The sequence below is a fragment of the Pristiophorus japonicus genome, chromosome 1 (assembly GCF_044704955.1).
Source record: "Pristiophorus japonicus isolate sPriJap1 chromosome 1, sPriJap1.hap1, whole genome shotgun sequence".
NCBI lineage: Eukaryota > Metazoa > Chordata > Chondrichthyes > Pristiophoridae > Pristiophorus > Pristiophorus japonicus.
Genome location: NC_091977.1, coordinates 326,999,649 through 327,020,198, shown reverse-complemented (window position 1 = coordinate 327,020,198; position 20,550 = coordinate 326,999,649). Strand labels below are relative to the sequence as shown.

Here is a 20,550-nt window from a genome sequence, read left to right as displayed (position 1 = left end):
CGAATGAGAAATCCCAACTGAAGAATTAACTGACTGTCCTTTTCACAGGTGTTGGCTCACCTGTTCTGCATTCTTATTTCAGATTTTCAGCAGTCCCTGGTTTCCTTGATCTTTTGCCAGAGATACAACAGCTCACCCACCACTCAATGATGGGGAGATAGAGAAACGCACGTGAGGTACATTTCAAATCAGGGCAAGGACACAGTGTCATATCCTGAGGAGTGGGAGAGGCTAGGCCAGTGATATGAATCAAGAAAATGAGTGCCGGACTTTGCAACTGATCCAACCCGATTCAGAATCGGTTTCAGTTCTTTCTGCTTCCGAGGGCTGGACCTTGCTGGAATGGGGCATCTCGCAGCATGCCCTGTTGGTTAGACTTGTTTCTTCACCCGACAGCTCAAAGATCTTTTGCACTATAACTTGCTGGAAGTGCGAGCTGTTGACAGCAACGGGGCATCTGGGACCTCAGTGAATGACGGGACTAATAGTCTGTCTTCCTCACCAACGAGAGTTAAGGATTGAGAAAGAAATAAAGAAACGATGGAGAAGGGAATCGGATTAATTAGAGTCAAATCGGGTACAGAAAGAGGAATAAAGAGAGGGAAAGAAAGATTGCATTAAGAGAGAGAGAAAAAGAGACAGAAAGGAAAAGTAAGAAAAAACAAATTGACATTTTTAAAATTGCTAACAATTTACTACCTGCGGAAATGAGATTGAAAAGTTTAAATTGTTCTATTTCTGGCCCAGAGAGGTTGATCACATTGTTAAACGGGTACTAATGCTGGGTAGGTACATCAGGAGGGGCGCCATGGGCAGGTACATCAGGAGCAGCGAGATCGGGGCGAAGGAGCAGCAAGAGACTATAGAGAGACGTGATCGGGGCCCAGAAGAGGCGAGGGCCCAGGGGCAGCACGGCCAGCCCACACTGCGATATGTGTGCGCACTAGGTCCGTGCAGCAGAGCTGGTCACCAGTCGTCTTGGTTAATCCTTGTTACTGGACCAAGACTTAGCTCTATCAAGCCCGTGTGGTGGCTGGTGTGCAACGGTCACCACACGTTAAAAAAATCCAAGCACAGGCATCTTCCAGCCTTCAAGATTTAGTTCGGACCTGGAATTTTAGGTCCATCATTGAAACATCTGTGAACCTTTTGATGTGGAAGCCAGTCATCCTCGGTTCGAGGGACTGCCTATGATGATGATGATGACTAATGCTAATAATTACAAGACTTTCTGCGGTGAGTTTAATGGGCAATTAATGTGCAAATCCAGCAAGTTCTTAAAAATAACGGAGTAACTATTTGTTTTAAGTCTTCCTTCTGCACATGCTTCATGCGCAGAAGCGAGAGTTAGGAAAAATATCACTGACTCCGTCCCCCTTCAGCGCAATTCCTACTAACCCTTTTCTGCGCATGCGTCCAACACCATGTTGCCTCTACTGAGCTGCTGAACGCATTCGCCGAGCCCCGAATCTCCAACAGCACCGGGGAGAGTGGCAGGCAGGTGGGGAAAATGAGAAGCGGGGGAGAGAAAGAGAGAGAGCTCGGAGAGAGCTTGGGGGGCGAGAGAGAGAGCTTGGAGGGGGGGAGGAAGAGAGAGAGACCTTGGGGGGTGGAGAGAGAGCTTGGGGGGGGTGGAGAGAGAGCTTGAGGAGGGTGGAGAGAGAGCTTGAGGAGGGAGAAAGAGAGAGCTTGGGGGAGAGAGAGAGAGCTTGGGGGGTGGAGAGAGTAAGCTTGGGGGAAAGAGAGCTTGGGGGGGGAGAGAGAGAGCGAGCTTGGGGAGGGAGAGAGAGAGAGAGAGCCTGGGGGAGAGAGAGAGAGAGAGAGCTTGGGGGGGGAGAGAGAGAGAGAGAGAGAGCTTGGGGGGGAGAGAGGGAGAGCTTGCGGGGGGGCGAGAGAGAGCTTGGGGGGGGGAGTGAGAGAGCTTGGGGGGGAGGGAGAGAGCTTGGGGGGAAGAGAGATAGTTTGATGGGGGGGAGAGAGAGACTGGGAGGGAGAGAGAGAGCTTGGGAGGGAGAGTGCGAACTTGGGGGGGGGGGGGAGAGAGAGCTTGGGGGGGGAGAGTGTGAGCTTGCGGGGAGGGAGAAAGAGAGCTGCGGGGGGAGAGAGAGCTTGGGGGGGGGAGAGAGAGAGCTTTGGGGGGAGAGTGAGAGAGCTTGGGGGGGGGAAGAGAGAGAGACTGGGAGGGAGAGAGAGAGAGGCTGGGAGGGAGAAAGAGAGACTGGGAGGGAGAGAGAGAGTGACTGGGAGGGAGAGAGAGAGCTTGGGAGGGAGAGAGAGAGCTTGGGAGGGAGAGAGAGAGTGCCTGGGGGGAGGGGTGGAGGGAAGAGAGAGACACAGGTGGGGGGGATCGGAGGGGAGAGAGGGAACTCAAAGAAGATGGATCACGTTCTTCCTACCCACTGGTGCATGCAAGCTCGGTGCGTGTGTTACAAGGGACATCATTGGGGTGGATGAAATCCAGAAGTCACAACACTGTCACTATTCACTTCATACCCAATAAACCTGTTAACAATCTGCACACAATGCCCCATCATTGAGGGGGGGGGCGGGTGTAAGTTCTTTCACTTGCGTAAGGGTCTTCAGCTGGCAGAGGGATTGCTGGGGTACGGGTCTTTAGCTGGTGGAGGGATGTACTTACGCTGGGCAATGGACTTCGGCTCGAACTTGGTGGCTTCTGAAGTCAAAATGGATCGAATTACAAATTAGAAATTCACTCAACTTGGGCTGGGCGGTTCCTGTTACACATTCCAGAAGAACTTCAGGGTGTGGCTAATCCTCCAAGGGGACCAATCAGCAATAGGTCTGGAGAGCCAATCAGACAAATGGCTGCATTTCAATTAGTACAAATAGACGCATCCTAAAAATAACGGGGAGGCTAAGGACAAGATACCGTTTGTGTGAGGTAAACAGCAGAGCTTCTCGGCCTTTTGGCTAAGATCATGCATAACTAACCTGACCAGCCACCATGACCTCCGGGTGGTTTCTCCCTGGTCAGGAAGGTATATGCTTGCATTTTTGGAAACAGGAGGTGGGGTGGGTTGACCCATCCACCTCCATGGCACGAACCTGGTATTGCAGTACTTCCAGGAATGGTGCAGTGGCTCTAGGCCTTTTGGCTAAGAGCATTGGCGCAGAGTGATCCTTGGCATGTGCAAGGTGACCTCTGGCGTTTGTGATTTGACAAAGAATTGGAACGATTGGCTACGAATTTAAAAAAAAAAACAGCAGAGTAAATCAACCTGCAACTTCTGGAGACTCGCAACTCACGGCATATCTCTTAATCCCCTGACCTTGCTGGCCGATTTATGTATTAATAACGGCGTGCGCCATTAACACTCCGTTATTTTTCCAGCAAGATTTGGTCCCAACAGTAAAAAATAATTTGCGTCTTTTCGGGCTAGATTTTTGATGCACTGTAAAATACTACTGGTTGCCAGAATGTACGATTTAAATAACCTCACATTACAAAACCCCAGAGACAAAGTGTGAAAACAGCAGAAATGTCAAAGGTGGGAAATATTTGGTTTAGCAGTCTTTGAGATGTGGGTATAACGTTCTGTCTAAGCTTGCCCAGCAGAAATTTCTGTACCTTGCTTCCCTCCTTTAATAGGTAGCTGATCTCAGCCTGAGTATTTCCATCTCATCTGCGTCTAATGGTAATGTGCAGTTTCTATAATATGTTAATTTAGAACAATCGCACCCAGGGGGAATGACTGAGTGCTGAAAAAGAACACCTGCCTGCACGGTTGGGAATGAATTGGAAGAGTAACGGCACAAGAACTCCCTCAGCTCCGATAATTATTAAAGAGAATGAGTTCAAATTGTTTTTAAAATGGACACATATGCTCAAAAGTAGCCAATACACACTCACACACACACCCACATATACACACACACACAAACAGACACACACACACACACACACACTCACAGACACACACACACCCACATATACACACACACACACCCACATACACACACACTCACAAACAAAGAATTTCCTGGAGTGCATAAGGGATAGTTTTCTAGACCAATATGTCGAGGAACCAACTAGGGGGAGGCCATCTTAGACTGGGTGTTGTGTAATGAGAGAGGATTAATTAGCAATCTCGTTGTGCGCGGCCCCTTGGGGAAGAGTGACCATAATATGGTGGAATTCTACATTAGGATGGAGAATGAAACAGTTAATTCAGAGACCATGGTCCAGAACTTAAAGAAGGGTAACTTTGAAGGTATGAGGCGTGAATTGGCTAGGATAGATTGGCGAATGATACTTAAGGGGTTGACTGTGAATGGGCAATGGCAGACATTTAGAGACCGCATGGATGAACTACAACAATTGTACATCCCTGTCTGGCGTAAAACTAGAAAAGGGAAGGTGGCTCAACCATGGCTATCAAGGGAAATCAGGGATAGTATTAAAGCCAAGGAAGTGGCATACAAATTGGCCAGAAATAGTAACGAACCCAGGGACTGGGAGAAATTTAGAACTCAGCAGAGGAGTACAAAGGGTTTTATTAGGGCAGGGAAAATAGAGTACGAGAGGAAGCTTGCAGGGAACATTAAAACGGACTTCAAAAGCTTCTATAGATATGCAAAGGGAAAAAGGTTAGTAAAGACAAACGTAGGTCCTCTGCAGTCAGAATCAGGGGAAGTCATAACGGGAACAAAGAAATGGCAGACCAATTGAACAAGTACTTTGGTTCAGTATTCACTAAGGAGGACACAAACAACTTTCTGGATATTAAGGGGTCAGAGGGTCGAGTAAGATGGAGGAACTGAGGGAAATCCTTATCAGTCAGGAAATTGTGTTGGGGAAATAGATGGGATTGAAGGCCAATAAATCCCCAGGGCCTGATGGTCTGCATCCCAGAGTACTTGAGGAGGTGGCCTTGGAAATAGCGGATGCATTGACAGTCATTTTCCAACATTCCATAGACTCTGGATCAGTTCCTATGGAGTGGAGGGTAGCCAATGTAACCCCACTTTTAAAAAAAGGAGGGACAGAGAAAACAGGGAATTATAGACCGGTCAGCCTGACATCGGTAGTGGGTAAAATGATGGGATCAATTAATAATTATGTCATAGCAGCGCATTTGGAAAGAGGTGACATGATAGGTCCAAGTCAGCATGGATTTGTGAAAGGAAAATCATGCTTGACAAATCTTCTGGAATTTTTTGAGGATGTTTCCAGTCGAGTGGACAAGGGAGAACCAGATGATGTGGTATATTTGGACTTTCAGAAGGCTTTCGACAAGGTCCCACACAAGAGATTAATGTGCAAAGTTAAAGCACATGGGATTGGGGGTAGTGTGCTGACGTGGATTGAGAACTGGTTGGCAGACAGGAAGCAAAGAGTAGGAGTAAATGGGTACTTTTCAGAATGGCAGGCACTGACTAGTGGGGTACCTCAAGGTTCTGTGCTGGGGCCCCAGCCGTTTACATTGTACATTAATGATTTAGACGAGGAAATTAAATGTAGTATCTCCAAATTTGCGGATGACACTAAGTTGGGTGGCAGTGTGAGCTGTGAGAAGGATGCTATGAGGCTGCAGAGTGACTTGGATAGGTTAGGTGAGTGGGCAAATGCATGGCAGATGAGGTATAATGTGGATAAATGTGAGGTTATCCACTTTGGTGGTAAAAACAGAGAGACAGACTATTATCTGAATGGTGACAGATTAGGAAAAGGGGAGGTGCAACGAGACCTGGGTGTCATGGTACATCAGTCATTGAAAGTTGGCATGCAGGTACAGCAGGCGGTTAAGAAAGCAAATGGCATGTTGGTCTTCATAACGAGCGGATTTGAGTACAGGGGCAGGGAGGTGTTACTACAGTTGTACAGGGCTTTGGTGAGGCCACACCCTGGAGTATTGTGTACAGTTTTGGTCTCCTAACTTGAGGAAGGACATTCTTGCTATTGAGGGAGTGCAGCGAAGGTTCACCAGACTGATTCCCGGGATGGCGGGACTGACATATCAAGAAAGACTGGATCAACTGGGCTTGTATTCACTGGAGTTCAGAAGAATGAGAGGGAATCTCATAGAAACGTTTAAAATTCTGACGGTTTAGACAGGTTAGATGCAGGAAGAATGTTCCCAATGTTGGGGAAGTCCAGAACCAGGGGTCACAGTCTAAGGATAACGGGTAAGCCATTTAGGACCGAGATGAGGAGAAACTTTTTCACCCAGAGAGTGGTGAACCTGTGGAATTCTCTACCACAGAAAGTTGTTGAGGCCAATTCACTAAATATATTCAAAAAGGAGTTAGATGTTGTCCTTACTACTAGGGGGATCAAGGGGTATGGCGAGAAAGCAGGAATGGGGTACTGAAGTTGCATGTTCAGCCATGAACTCATTGAATGGTGGTGCAGGCTCGAAGGGCCGAATGGCCCACTCCTGCACCTATTTTCTATGTTTCTAACCGCACACACACATACTCACACACACACTCACACAGACATATTCTAACACAGGCACACTCACACACATACACATACTCACACACATACTCACATACAGACACACACACAGACACAGCCATACAGACACACACATACTCACACACACACACACAGACACACACACACATACTCACACACACTCACACACATACTCACACACAGACACACTCACAAACACAGGTGCACACACACACAGACATACTCATACACACACACACAGGCAAACACAAATACATCCACACACAGATACACACACACACACACACTCCATACACACACTCTCACACACATCATCATAGGCGGTCCCACGGAATCGAGGAAGACTTGCTTGCCCTCTTAGAATGAGTCCTTAGGTGGCTGAACAGTCCAATACGAGAGCCACAGTCCCTGCCACAGGTGGGACAGACAGTCAGTGAGGGTAAGGGAGGGTGGGACAAATTTGCCGCACGTTCTTTCCGCTGCCTGCGCTGTCTTCTGCATGCACTCGGCGATGAGACTCGAGGCGCCCAGCGTCCTCCAGGATGCACTTCCTCCATTCAGGGCGGTCTTTGGCCAGGGACTCCCAGGTGTCGGTGGGGATGCTGCACTTTATCAGGGAGGCTTTGAGGGTGTCCTTGTAACGTTTCCTCTGTCCACCTTTGGCTCGTTTGCCATGAAGGAGTCTCGAATAGAGCGCTTGCTTTGGGAGTCTTGTGTCTGGCATACAGACAATGTGGCCTGCCCAGCGGAGCTGGTCAAGTGTGGTCAGTGTTTCAATGCTGGGGATGTTGGCCTGGACTCCCAAGAATAATCTGTGAGGGTGTTGAACACTTCGAATCTCTTCACCGAGAGCAAGCGGAGCCCAAGCGGATTTGCAGGCCTCGGGAGCCTTTTCTCACACACAGACACACAAACACACAGAGACTCACACACACAGACTCACACACACAGACACCCGCACACAAGACACTCTCACACACAGACTCAAACACAAATACACACACAGTCACACACACAGAAACACACACACAACACACTATCACACACAAATACACATACACGGAAACACATACACAGAAACACATACACAGACACACACACAAACACAAACACAAATCCCTTGATACCCTTACCAAATAAAAATCTATCGATTTCAGTCTTGAAATTTTCAATTGACCCTCAGCATCCACAGTCTTTTGGGGAAACGAGTTCCAGATTCCCACTCATCATCATCATAGGCAATCCCTCGGAGTCGAGGATGATTTGCTTCCACATTAAAAATGAATTCTCAGATGACTGAAAATTCCGATGTGGGAGCTAGGGTCTCTGTCGCAGGTTGGACACATGGTGGTTGAAAGTACTTTGGTTGAAGTGCCGGTATGTTGAAGTGTTTGGGTTGTCATGCGCTCCTTCCGCCGTATACACTTGGGCTCCGCTGCTCCCGGCGAAGAAACTCGAAGTGTTCGACACCCTCACAGATTATTCTCTTCCATTTTGAGCGATCTTGCACCAGTGATTCCCAGGTGTTGGTGGGGATGTTGAACTTCTTCAAGGAAGCCTTGAGGGTGTTCTTGAAATGTTTCCTCTACCCACCTGGGGCTTGTTGCCGTGTCGGAACTCCGAGTAAAGCTCTTGCTTTGGGAGTTTTGTGTCGGGCATACGAACGATTGGCCCGTCCATCGGAGCTGATCGAGCGTCGTCAATGCTCCGATGCTGAGAATGTTGGCCTGAAAGAGAACACTGACGGTGCGCCTATCCTGCCAAGGGATTTGCAGGATCTTCCTGAGGCAGCTTTGATGGTACTTCTCCAGTGCTTTTATGTGCCTGCTGTACATTGTCCATGTCTCAGAAGCATATATGAGGGCAGGTATCACTACTGCGCTGTAGACCATGAGCTTTGTGCCAGTTTTAAGGTTCTGGACTTCAAACACTCTCTCCCTTAGGCAACCAAAGGCTGCGCTGGCACACTGAAGGTGATGTTGGACCTCATCACCGATGTCTGCCCTTGTTGACAGTAGGCTCCCGAGGTATAGAAAAAGGTCCTCGTTGTCCAAGGCCTCATCGTGGATTTTGATAATCAGGGGGCGGTACTGTGTGGCGGGGGCAGGTTGATAGAGGACCTTTGTTTTACGGATGTTTAGAGTAAGACCCATGTTCTTGTATGCTACGTTGAATGTGTTGATGATGGTTTGGAGTTCGTCCTCCAAATGAGCGCAGACGCAAGCGTCATCTGCATATTGTAATTTGATGACAGAGGATGGCACGACCTTGGATCTGGTCTGAAGGCAACAGAAGTTGAACAGTTTCCCATTTGTTCTGTAGATTATCTCCACTCCAGCAGGAAGCTTGCCGACGGTGAGATGTAGCATTGCAGCAAGGAAGATCGAGAAGAGCATTGGTACAATGACACAGCCTTACTTCACCCCAGTTCGGACATGAATTGGGTCTGTGGTGGATCCATTGATCAGGATCACAGCTTGCATGTTATCATGAAGCAAGCGGAGGATGGTGACAAATTTTTTGAGGACAGCCGAATTTGAAGAATACACTCCATAATCCCTCATGGTTGACAGTGTCAAAGGCCTTTGTCAGATCAAAGAAGGCCATGTACAGATGTTGGTGTTGTTCCCTGCATTTCTCTTGAATATGTCGCGCAGTGAAGATCATGTCCATTGTGCCCCTTAGTGGGCGGAATCCGCATTGTGACTCTGGGAGGACTCTGCCACCGGGAGAAGACGGTTGAGGAGGATTCTTACGATAACTTTCCCTGTTGTAGACAGATGGAAAATTCCTCTGTAGTTACCACAATCGGACTTATCTCCTTTCTTGAAGATGGTCACGATTACGGCGTCTCTGAGGTCCCCTGGCATGCTCTCCGCCTTCCAAATAAGAGAAATGACCTCATGTATTCACACCAATAGTACTTCTCCGCCATGTTTTAGTGCTTTGGCGGGGATTCCATCTGCTCCTGAGGCTTTGTTGTTCTTCAGTTGCCAAATGGTCTTTTTAACCTCATGAAGGGTTGGGGTTGTGCTGAGATAGTGGTGGGTAGCATGCTGTGGGATGGAGTCGAGTACACTCACGTCGAAGACAGAGTCTCGGTTAAGGAGATCTTCAAAGTGCTCCTTCCAGCGAGCACTGATTGCCTCTCTGTCCTTGATGAGTACCTCTCTGTTCTTGGCCCCCAGTGGCATAGGACCTTGGATGCTTGGTCCATAGGTGGTCTTTACTGCGCTGAAAAATCACACACGTCATGGTTGTCGGCTAGTTGCTGGATCTCCTGCGCTTTCTCAAGCCACCATCTATTCTTTATTTCGCGAGTTTTTTGTTGGACCTCGGCCTTCAGACATCTGTAGATCTTCACTCGAGATGTCTTGCTGTTTCCAATTCATGAATGCTTTGCGCTTGCAGCTGATTAACTCCTGGATCTCCTAGTCGTTCTCATCGAACCAGTCTTGGTGTTTCCTGATCGAGTGACCGAGCGTTTCTTCAAATGTGTTAATTATGGAGGCCTTGAGAGCAGACAAGGCGCCATGGGCACCCTGTGTCTCTGGATCACTTTGACTCGCCAGGTTGGTATTGAGGCGTTAGCTGAATAGCGCTTTCTTAGCATGGTCTCTGAGTGCTTCAGTGTTGATTTTCCTGTGACATTGTTTCTGTTGCCGCCAATGTTTCTGGGCAACATTGATGGACATCACTGAGCGGATTAGACGGTGGTCCGTCCAGCAGTTGTCAGCTCCTGTCATGGCACGGGTGATGAGCACATCCTTGCGGTCCCTCGCTTGGATGATGACATAGTCTAGCAGATGCCAGTGCTTCGATCGAGGGTGTTGCCATGAAGCCTTGTACTTGTCTCTCTGATGGAACAAGGTGTTGGTTATAACAAAGTCATGTTCTAAGCATTTTGTCAGGAGAAGGGTACTGTTGGAGTTGGTTTTCCCTATCCCCTCTCTGCCGATCACTTCTCCCCAGAGACCTGTGTTCTTTCCAACTCTATCGTTGAGGTCGCCAAGGAGGATCAGCTTGTCGCCCGTTGGTACTCGGGGCAGGGATTTTTCAAGATTGGAGTAAAATTCCTTTTTGATCTCGTTTGTAGCTTCCAGTGTTGGAGCGTATGCACTGATGACCATAGCGCACTGGTTCCAGGCTAGGGTGAGCCAAAGGGTCATGAGGCGTTCGTTTATCCCACAAGGGGAGTCTCTGAGACGGCCAACTAGCTCATTTTTTATGGCGAAGCCTAACTCATGGAAGCGGTTTTCTTCTTCCAATTTACCTCTCCAGAAGAAGGTGTAACCACCACCTTGTTCCCTGAGCTGGCCTTCCCCTTCCTACCGGGTCTCGCTTAGGGCGGTGATGTCTAAGACAAAGTATCTGAGTTCGCGGGCAACGATGACAGTACCACATTCTGGTCAGTTGCTGTTGGGATTGTCCATGAGTGTCCTGACATTCCAGGTCCCGAACTTCATTTTAAGCGGTGGAAGATGCTTGTGTGTGAATTATTTTAACGTGGGGTGGCGATTGCATACCCAGCTACCACACAGGCTTGACAGAGCAAGGTCTTGGTCCAATGGCAAGGATTAACTAAGACGACTGCATTAGCCTAGTACATATATACAAATACAGACATTCTGCTACTGTCCACCATCCTCCTTCCCACAGGACCGCTCTCCATGGAATTCATAGGACATTTCTTGTTGGTCCCTGTTTCCACACCTCGCCATTTCCGGCCTCCACTCCTCGCCGCTTTGACCGCTGATCCTCGCCGTTTCTAGCCTCCGGTCCTCACCAGTCCCGACCTCCCTTCCTTTCCACTTCTGACCTCCGCTCCTTGCAGCTTCCGATCTCCACTCCTCGCTGGTCCTGACCTACGCTCCTCGCCCGTCCCAACCTCCGCTCCTCGTCACTTCCAACCTCCACTTCTCTCGCTCCTGCTTCTGCGTCCCGACCCTGCCACTGGGCTCCACCACTCTCCAAGATATGCAACCAATCAGATACTTGCATTCTGATGACATCTAATATTGTGGCCCCTTTTGAATTTATCGCCCCCTCGAAACCTTTGTTGATTCTGCTGCTGCGGGGGCTGACAGGTCCAATCTAGCGCCTAACTGCCCATCTGATTCTCCCATGATCACTGGCTTCCTTTCAAGCAGCTGACGATTGCTAATCTCCACCTTAATCTTAAGATTTTCACTACCTCTTGAGATAAAGACCAACATTCCATTAGCCTCTTTAATTATTTTTTGTACCTGTGTGCTAGCTTTAATTGATTCATGTACATGGACATCCAAATCTCTTTTCTCCTCCACAAGTTTTATACTCTCGAATTAAAGACAATATTCCAATTTGTCTTTCTTGGATCCAAAGTGGATGAACTCAAACTTGCCCACATTGAACTCCATCTGCCACATGTTTGCCCACTCACTACGGGTAGTTTTGAATTCAACGTAAATGATAATTGGAAGAGATGTGTAATGGGCGACTGATTCAATGTTGCTCATTTTATACTATCACACAAAGTCAAAATTATCGTCTTTTAGTATGTCTATGTCCCTTTGTAACTTCCTGCTCAAATCTACCAAATTAACTTAGTGTCAGCGGCAACTCTCGATTCCTTCTTCCAAGTTATTAATATATATAATTTTTTAAAAGCTGAGACTTTAAAAAAATTAATTCTCGGCATGTGGCCATTTCTGACAAGGCTGGCATTTATTGCCCATCCCGAATTGCCCTTAAGGTGGTGGTGAGCCGCCATCTTGAACCGCCCGGGCCTCACTGTTGAGGTCAGGTGGTGGAATTTTGTGCCCGAATCAGCACCAGCCCGCCCAGGGTAACAGTTGGGGCTTCAGTCTCAGGCACTGACCAATAAGGGCTAATTTGTTGCTAAGGTGAGCATTGTATGTTTTTGCACACTTTCTGATATGGTGGTATTACAAAGAATTACATTATATTTACAGCACAGAAACCCAACTGGTCTGTGCCGGTATTTATGCTCCACAGGAACTGCCTCCCACCCTCCTTCATCTCACCCTATCAGCATATCCTTCTATTCCTTTCTCCCTCACATGTTTATCTAGCTTCTGCTTAAAAAGCATTTATGTTATTTGCATGTGGTAGTGAGTTCCACATTCTCACCACTCTCTGGGTAAAGAGGTTTCTCAGGAATTCCCTATTGGAATTATTGGTGACTACCTTATCTTGATGACCCTGAGTTTTGGTCTCCCCCACGTGGAAGCATACGCCTACCCTCTCAAACCCTTTCATTATCTTAAAGACCTCCATCAGGTCTCCCCTCAGCCTTCTCTTTTCAAGAGCAAAGAGCCACAGCCTGTTCATCCTTTCCTGATAGTTATAACCAACGTTCCCTGTATGCTGCGCAGATGGATGGCCGCATTATGATGTGTGAGAGTTCTGCGCGGACAAGCTGTCCCGTGCAGCGGCCGCTCTGCAAATATAAAGGTACCATGGCATTTAAATAAATGGCCGCACACCCACTGTAATACTTAGAGCATTGTCAATATCCTTGTAAATATTTGTGCACCTTCTCCAGTACCTCAATCTCCTTATCTGTTTAGCACAGGGTACGCCCTATGTTACAGATTACACGCAGTGCAGTGGACACTGGACAGCAGTGTTGCTCGAGTGGAAGTTCTCACTGATAGAATTGGGTCAGACATTGGCCAGAGCTTTGGTTGGAATAAGAGAGATGGGTTTGGAGGTGCAAGGCTCAAGCGACTCATCTATTTTGAACAGTTATTCCAGCTTTACTGTTACCAAGTACAGAACTACGAAAAAACAGTGGAGGTCATTTTAACTTTAGCTTAACAGAAAGGTAAAGCGGGAAAGCTGTGTGCAATGGCGGGCCGACCCTATAGTCTTACACCATCGCCCAAAGTTGGAATGACCCCAGCAGCGCGCTTTCAGTTCCAGGTCGATTACATGAAGTCATGGAATACAGACGGAGAACGGCATCTCTTTGTCGGTGCTAAATCAACACTTCTAGAAGTATAACTTAACGCAAAAGCTTCCCAGACTTTCTACTGTGACAATTCACCATGACAACAGGTACTGAGAATTCTGTGTACTTCTCTTGCACAAAAGCATTTGAAGAATGTCATCCCCCAATGTATCTTACGATAGGTATCTGCATTCATAAAGCCCCCAGTTAGAAACGAGAAGCTGTTGGGAGTTACATACTCAATTTCCAAGAGTGTTCTATTATTTGTTTTAAATTGTACAATCGGGACTTCTGCCGTTGAATAGTGCCTAGCCAGCATGTAACTGTGTCCTTAGTTATGTTTATTGCAATGAAGATGTATTGGACCTGGTCCCATGTTTACAGACTTGTTTATATACGAGCTGTCTTTCCTTTTAACAAACTGAAGTGAGGCCAGATTGAATGACCACTGTTCGAGGCTGAGAATACTCACTGTCTATTCTAAACACACAGCAATTCTTTAGCCACTGTTCAGTTCTGTGTTTTTGATACATTTACTGTAACTACAAAAAACTGCTTGTGTCTGCTCCAGTGAACGACAGTTGTTAAACACCTGCTTGTTCTACATAGAAAGGCTTCCCCTTAACACAAGTAAACGTGTACAAACACAGAACATTCAACACAATCTGCACAAGTCAGTTAAACCGCACTTTTTTTTAACAAATTAAACAGAACACCGTGCACAGGGGTAGATTTTGACTTTGTGCGATAGTGTAAATCGGGCGATAGCGAATCGATAGCCCCGTTATAGATCTCTCCCCATTTTATTTCCATTGATATCGCCCGTTTCCCACTATCACAAAGTCAAACTTACCCGTCTTCAACCTGCACAAATTACTTAAACCACATTGTTTCACAATACAAATAGAACACGATCTTTAACCTGCACAAGTCATTTAAATTACATTTATTCATAAATCAGAAAATCGTGCACAGCCCAGCATTTACGATTGAACACGACATACTCATGTGTCACAACAGAAACCACACGTTATAAAAATGCAATCAACACCACAGGTACAATATACCACAACAACACATCTCTATTTGATCAACTCGAAGATACCCAGAGCGGTTGCAGTATTTTGAATGTAGTAGCGACCCTGATAAGATTGAGCTCCTGATCAAAATTCTTTGTCAGGATTCACCAGTCTTATCAGGGCTTCAGTATCAAAATGCCACAGCCACGGTGTGTACCCCCAGTCCAGCTGCTCTCAACAACATTTACAGCTCACCTGAGCTGACCCAAACTGTATCGAATTTAAAGATCGCGTTGGAGGAACAAGCTGTTGAATCCAATCTACCGCAGATTGCTTTTCACTTGCCCCATGAATTGCATCCAACACAACAACAACTTATATTTATATAGCGCCTTTAAGTAGTAAAACGTCTCAAGTTGCTTCATACGAGTGTTATCATACAAACAACTGACACCCAGCCACATAAGGAGATATTAGGACAGGTGACCAAAAGCTTGGTCAAAGTGGTAGATTTTAAGGAGCCTCTTAAAGGACGGAAGAGAGGTAGAGAGGCGGAGAGGTTTGGGGAGGGAATTCCAGAGCTTGGGGCGTAGACATCTGAAGGCACGGCCACTGATGGTGGAGCGATGGAAATCGGGGATGCACAAGAAGCCAGAATTGAAGGAGCGCAAAGATCTCGGAGGGTTGTCGGGCTGGAGGTTACCGAGAGAGGAGGGGCGAGGCTTTGGGGGAATTTGAAAACAAGGATGAGAATTTTAAAATTGAGGCGATGGTGGACTGGGAGCCAATGTAGATGAACGAGCACAGGGATGATGGGTGAACGGGACTTGGTGCAAGTTAGGACACGGGCAGCAGAGTTTTGGGTGAGTTTAAGTCTATGGAGGGTGCAAGATGGGAGGCCGGCCAGGAGAGGGTTGGAATAGTGAGTCTGGAGGTAACTAAAGGGCATGGCCTCCCGACATTAGTTCTTCCATCGGTGCCAGAGATGGATGCTCTTGACAGCTTCTATGTGGCCTAGTACTCAGTGCGAGTCAAGGCAGATGCAGCAGGAGGCTGCGCACGCATTATAAAGGAGATGGGAGCCAGAGCAAGCTCTTACCTTGCGCAGCCACTGCGTGTTGTTGTCTGACCTGCTCTCCAGCCACTGCAGCTTCTGCAAGGGCCACTCCAGGTCTGCCTGGGGAGCATCCCGCTGCAGGGAGTTGGTGCTGTGGGGCTCAGGTGTCCCGCGGCAGCTCCCCTCGGGTTCGGGCAGGATGAAGGTGTAGCTGCACGCACCGTGCTGGATCCTGCTGAGCCGTCTGCGGCCGCCCTCTGTCCCTCGCGATTGACCGCTGCAGCCTGCGTGAGCCAGGGCAGCGCACAGCAGAGCCACGGAGAGAGAATCCATTGCCCACATTCGCTCCGCCGACTTCCTTCTTTTAGCTTTCCCCTTAGAACCTCGCAGCGAAAACTACTGCAACTTCCAGGAACAATAGACAACTATTTCCTCTTTAAGTGCAGCATTTCAACCAATATTAATTTCGAACTAAACAGCACGCAGGTACTTAAAAATAAATTCTTCTACAATGTAGAAGAGCAAATAAATGAAAGTTTGTGTTTCTTTCTCTCTCTCACAACGTGTCTCACTCACTTCAGCACCAGGTCGTCAATGAAAGCACTCCACTGTTTCCCAGTCAGTTGTAGATAAATCGTCCCATACACTGTGCTCCAGAACTGCACTTCCCTCTTCTTCCTGACTGACGTACACAGCGAAATTTCAGATTGGAGAGAGGCGAGCAAAGGCTTTGGCAGGAATGTGTGCACCACAATGCTAAGGATGTCTGATACCCCAGTTGCACAGGGATCATCTTACAAAAAAAAACAGTGCTTACATGACCTCAAGCATGTGCAGTAGTCCAGCCCCCTGTCGTCCTTATCTGGTTCAGTCCACCTTTCAGCTTCCTTTTGATAAGCCACAAGTGAAATCTTTTGAGTTTTCTTTGGACATGAAGAAGCTTGGATTTCAGAGAGGCTGTTCAGAAGCTGCCGACCACGGCTTTGTGATATTATGTTGTAGCGAATAGCAATGTTACTGGAGACAATTAGAATAAATTACATGGCCTGTGAACTGTTCAGAACCCAGCTGTTTTAATAAAAGCAGAGCACAGTTAGTGATTACAGTGAATGCCTTATTATTTAGCTGCTTTACTTTCATTTTGAATCCATTCCAATTGCTGACAGACTTGTCAACTTCTGCTTTTTTGCACTTTCAGATCTGTAGCTTAACCTCTCTCTCACCCACTTTCACCCTCTCACTTCTTTCTCACACATTATTTCTCACTCACACATTTTCTATCTCTCATGTACACAAAAATATTCTCTCTCTCACATAGGCTAGAAATTCATTATCGCCCAGGAATGGGCGGTATCTTTAGAAACGATTGAGAATTAGTGCCAGGCGCTAATGCTTTAGACTGCACGCAAAATTCATTCTCACTGCTCAAAGAAATGATTGGGATGCTTAATCAAGTCTTAAAGGCCTAGCTCAGTGGTGTCACACTCAAAGGGTGGACCAATATCAGGTACAGTTTAATCTCAACTCGTCATTGCCACAGGCTTTTCCCACTACTTAAACAGGAGGTTCTTTGATACTGCAGCATCTCTTTCTTAGCATTGCTGTCTGCGCAGTTGCCTCAGCAAGGAGAAGCACAACAAGGAGAAGGAGCAGAGGACTGAAGCATGTGTTCCCATGGCAGATCCACTTCAGTCGGGTGGTCAGAGTGAGTGAAGGCTTCAACAAATGCTACATATGACCATCTGTACCACAAGCTTCAGACTTCCCAAAGCACCATACCCCCAGCACTCACCCACCAGCAATCTCTACCTAGCAACACTCACAGCCACATCTCACACCTTGCACACAATGACAGCTATTCAACTATGGCAGGCACAAGGGTCATTAGTTATTAGAATGAATGTGATATGTGTGATATGTTTATGCGTAAATTTATTAATGGAGTTTGCAATATTTTGTGGTCTGTCTTATTTCACCTTTGCGCCCAGCAGGGTGCTGTGATATGACATGACACAGGGATGGTATGATGAGGATGTGGTGAGCAATTGGGATTTAAGTCATTCTGGTGAGAGCCCTGATTTCCCTTCTCGTTCCTCTGCGCACATGTTCCCGTATTTCTGGCTGCCTATGCTCCCGCCACCGTAAATCCTGGAGGCCGAGGGGACATGCCAATACAGCCCCCATTAATGTTGCCAAGTTTAGCAGTTTGAATCTTTGAACAATAAATGTGGTGACTTTGCACTTGCCAGAACAATTCTGATAAAAAAAGAACCTCTAAATTAGTCATGCAAACTCATCCACTAGCTGTAACCGACAAGAGATCACAGAAACTAACCTGTCCTGACAGCTGGGAGTGATTAATGCGGATGCCTTTAAATAACGCACCTGGAGCCGGCATCCTGCAGCTGTGTACCTCCTCTCGCTCTCGCTGTCACTGTCTGGACGCGGCACAAAGGGAAATGTCCAGAATAAATTTGTCAGATCAGACGCCCAGTTAGTGGATTGACATCACGATCTGCCTGACGTTGAAGTCCTCGGTGGTACCTCGTACCGGCGACATAACAGGGGGCCCAGATTTGCCGTGTGCCGACGGATTTGCCTCGCCCTGGTGCAACTGCATCAGTGCCCCGTTACTGCCCTCTGCAGGTGCTAACAAGAGGCGCTAACCAACTGAATTATTCCCCCTTTCTCTCGCACACTCTCACTTTCTCATGCACCACGTTTCCGTTATACTTTCTCTATCTCTCACTCATTCTCACTCACATTCTCACATTCTCTCCCATTCATTCTCTTGCACATATTCTCTCTCTCTCTCACATTCTCTCTCACTCACATTTGGTGTCTCACATTTTCTCATACGTAATCTTTCTCCCTCTCACATTCTCTCTCTTGCACACACATGCACTCTTTCAGTCTCACACACACTCTCTCTCCCCCTCTCTTTCACACACACTCTCACACACACTCTCTCACATCCTCTCTTCCTCTCTCACCTCCCTCCACCCCAGCCAATCAGGCTCATTGTGGCTATATTGTCCAGTTATAACTTCAGAAATATCAGGCTGACATCTGAGCACAAAGTGTGTAATTACCTGCAGCCCTGCAGAGCCTCTTGATCTGTGGTACATGGGTTTTATTTTAATTATGAAGACAGTGGAAATAATCCTAAGAGCTTTGAGCGAGCCGTATCCCACTGATCATTGTCTGGGAACATCTCTCCCTAAACATCAAACTCTCGACTTTATTACAGCATTCACAGTCCCTGACTTTTTATTCACAAGTTTAGGAAACTGGCTGAGTGTCCTGTGCTTTCATCTCTGACACCTGAGTTGAAACTTAGCCTAACCTGGTGGGTGAGAGCACCTTTTATAACGGTCTGTCTGTAAGGGCCTCTGTAAATCTTATGTCTCACTATCGCATCTCTCAGAAACTCTGAAAGTGCTGTGCAAACAAAGAATTACTGTTGCATAGAATTTACAGCACAGAAACAGGCCATTTGGCCCAACTAGTCCATGCCGTGTTTATGCTCCACACGAGCTTCCTCCCATTCTACTTCATCTCAACATATCAGCATATTCTTCTATTCCTTTTTCCTTCATTTCTTTATCTGGTTTCTCCTTAAATGCATCAAAACTATTTGCCTCAACTACTCCATGTGGTAGCGAGTTCCACATTCTCACCATTCTCTGGGTAAAGAAGTTTCTCCTGAATTCCCTATTGGATTTATTAGTGACTATCTTATATTCATGGCTCCTAGTTTTGGGCTCCCAAACAAGTGGAAACATTTTCTCGACATCTACCCTATCAAACCCCTACATAATGGGATCGGGAATGCTCTACTTGACAAGATGGAAGATGCTGATTTCATAAATAATTTGAAAATGGTGTGGGACAGGTGCTTGAGGATAAGGAATCTATGGACAAAAAGCAAAGGTATGGGACTAAGCATGACTGCTCTTTCACAGAGTCAGCACAGGCACAAAGGGTTGAATGGCCTCCTTCTGTGCTGTATTTTTTTTTATTCGTTCCAGGATGTGGGCATTGCTGGCAAGGCCAACATTTATTGGCCATCTCCTAATTGCCCTTGAGAAGGTGGTGAGCCGCCTTCTTGAACCGATGCAGTCCATGTGGAGAAGGTACTCCCACAGTGCTGTTAGGGAGGGAGTTCCAGGATTTTGACCCAGCGATGAAGGAATGGCGATATATTTCCAAGTCAGGATGGTGTGTAACTCGGAGGGGAACTTGCAGGTGATAAGAACATAACAACATGACAAATAGGAGCAGGAGTAGGCCATACGGCCCCTCGAGCTTGCTCCGCCATTTAATACGATCATGCCTGATCTGATCATGGACTCAGGTCCACTTCCCTGCCCGCTCCCCATAACCCTTTATTCCCTTATTGTTTAAGAAACTGTCTATTTCTGTCTTAAATTTATTCAATGTCCCAGTTTCCACAGCTCTCTGAGGCAGCAAATTTCTCAGATTTACAACCCTCTGAGAGAAGAAATTTCTCCTCATCTCAGTTATAAATGGGCGGCCCCTTATTCTAAGATTATGCCCTCTAGTTCCAGTCTCCCCTATCAGTGGAAACATCCTCTCTGCATCCACCTTGTCAAGCCCCCTCATAATCTTATACATTTCGATAAGATCACCTCTCATTCTTCTGAATTCCAATGAGTAGAGGCCCAACCTACTCAACCTTTCCTCATAAGTCAACCCCCTCATCTCTGCAATCAACCTAGTGAACCTTCTCTGGACTGCCTCCAAAACAAGTATATCCTTTCGTAAATATGGAAACCAAAACTGCACGCAATATTCCAGGTGTGGCCTCACCAATACCCTGTATAACTGTAGCAAGACTTCCCTGCTTTTATACTCCATCCCTTTTGCAATAAAGGCCAAGATACCATTGGCCTTCCTGATCACTTGCTGTATCTGCATACTAACCTTTTGTGTTTCATGCACAAGTACCCCCAGGTCCCGCTGTATTGCAGCATTTTGCAATCTTTTTCCATTTAAATAATAACTTGCTCTTTGATTTTTTTCTGCCAACGTGCATGACCTCACACTGTCCAAC

The 20,550-nt window shown here is 46.9% G+C and overlaps 1 protein-coding gene and 1 non-coding gene across 3 annotated transcripts in view; one reads left to right on the top strand and one right to left on the bottom strand.

The window, feature by feature from the left end:
* The window catches only part of LOC139255984 (angiopoietin-1-like), a 340,138-nt gene extending 324,323 nt beyond the window's left edge, over positions 1 to 15,815 (bottom strand). For both annotated transcript variants that reach the window (XM_070874122.1, XM_070874093.1), the window contains exon 1: positions 15,516 to 15,815. In XM_070874122.1, the coding sequence (XP_070730223.1) occupies positions 15,516 to 15,815 (300 nt within the window). The remainder of the gene's footprint in view (positions 1 to 15,515) is intronic.
* LOC139278921 (U2 spliceosomal RNA) lies at positions 2,912 to 3,103 on the top strand. Its single transcript, XR_011596382.1, has one exon. It is a non-coding gene; the product is annotated as a U2 spliceosomal RNA (small nuclear RNA).
* Positions 15,816 to 20,550: the final 4,735 nt, after the last annotated feature.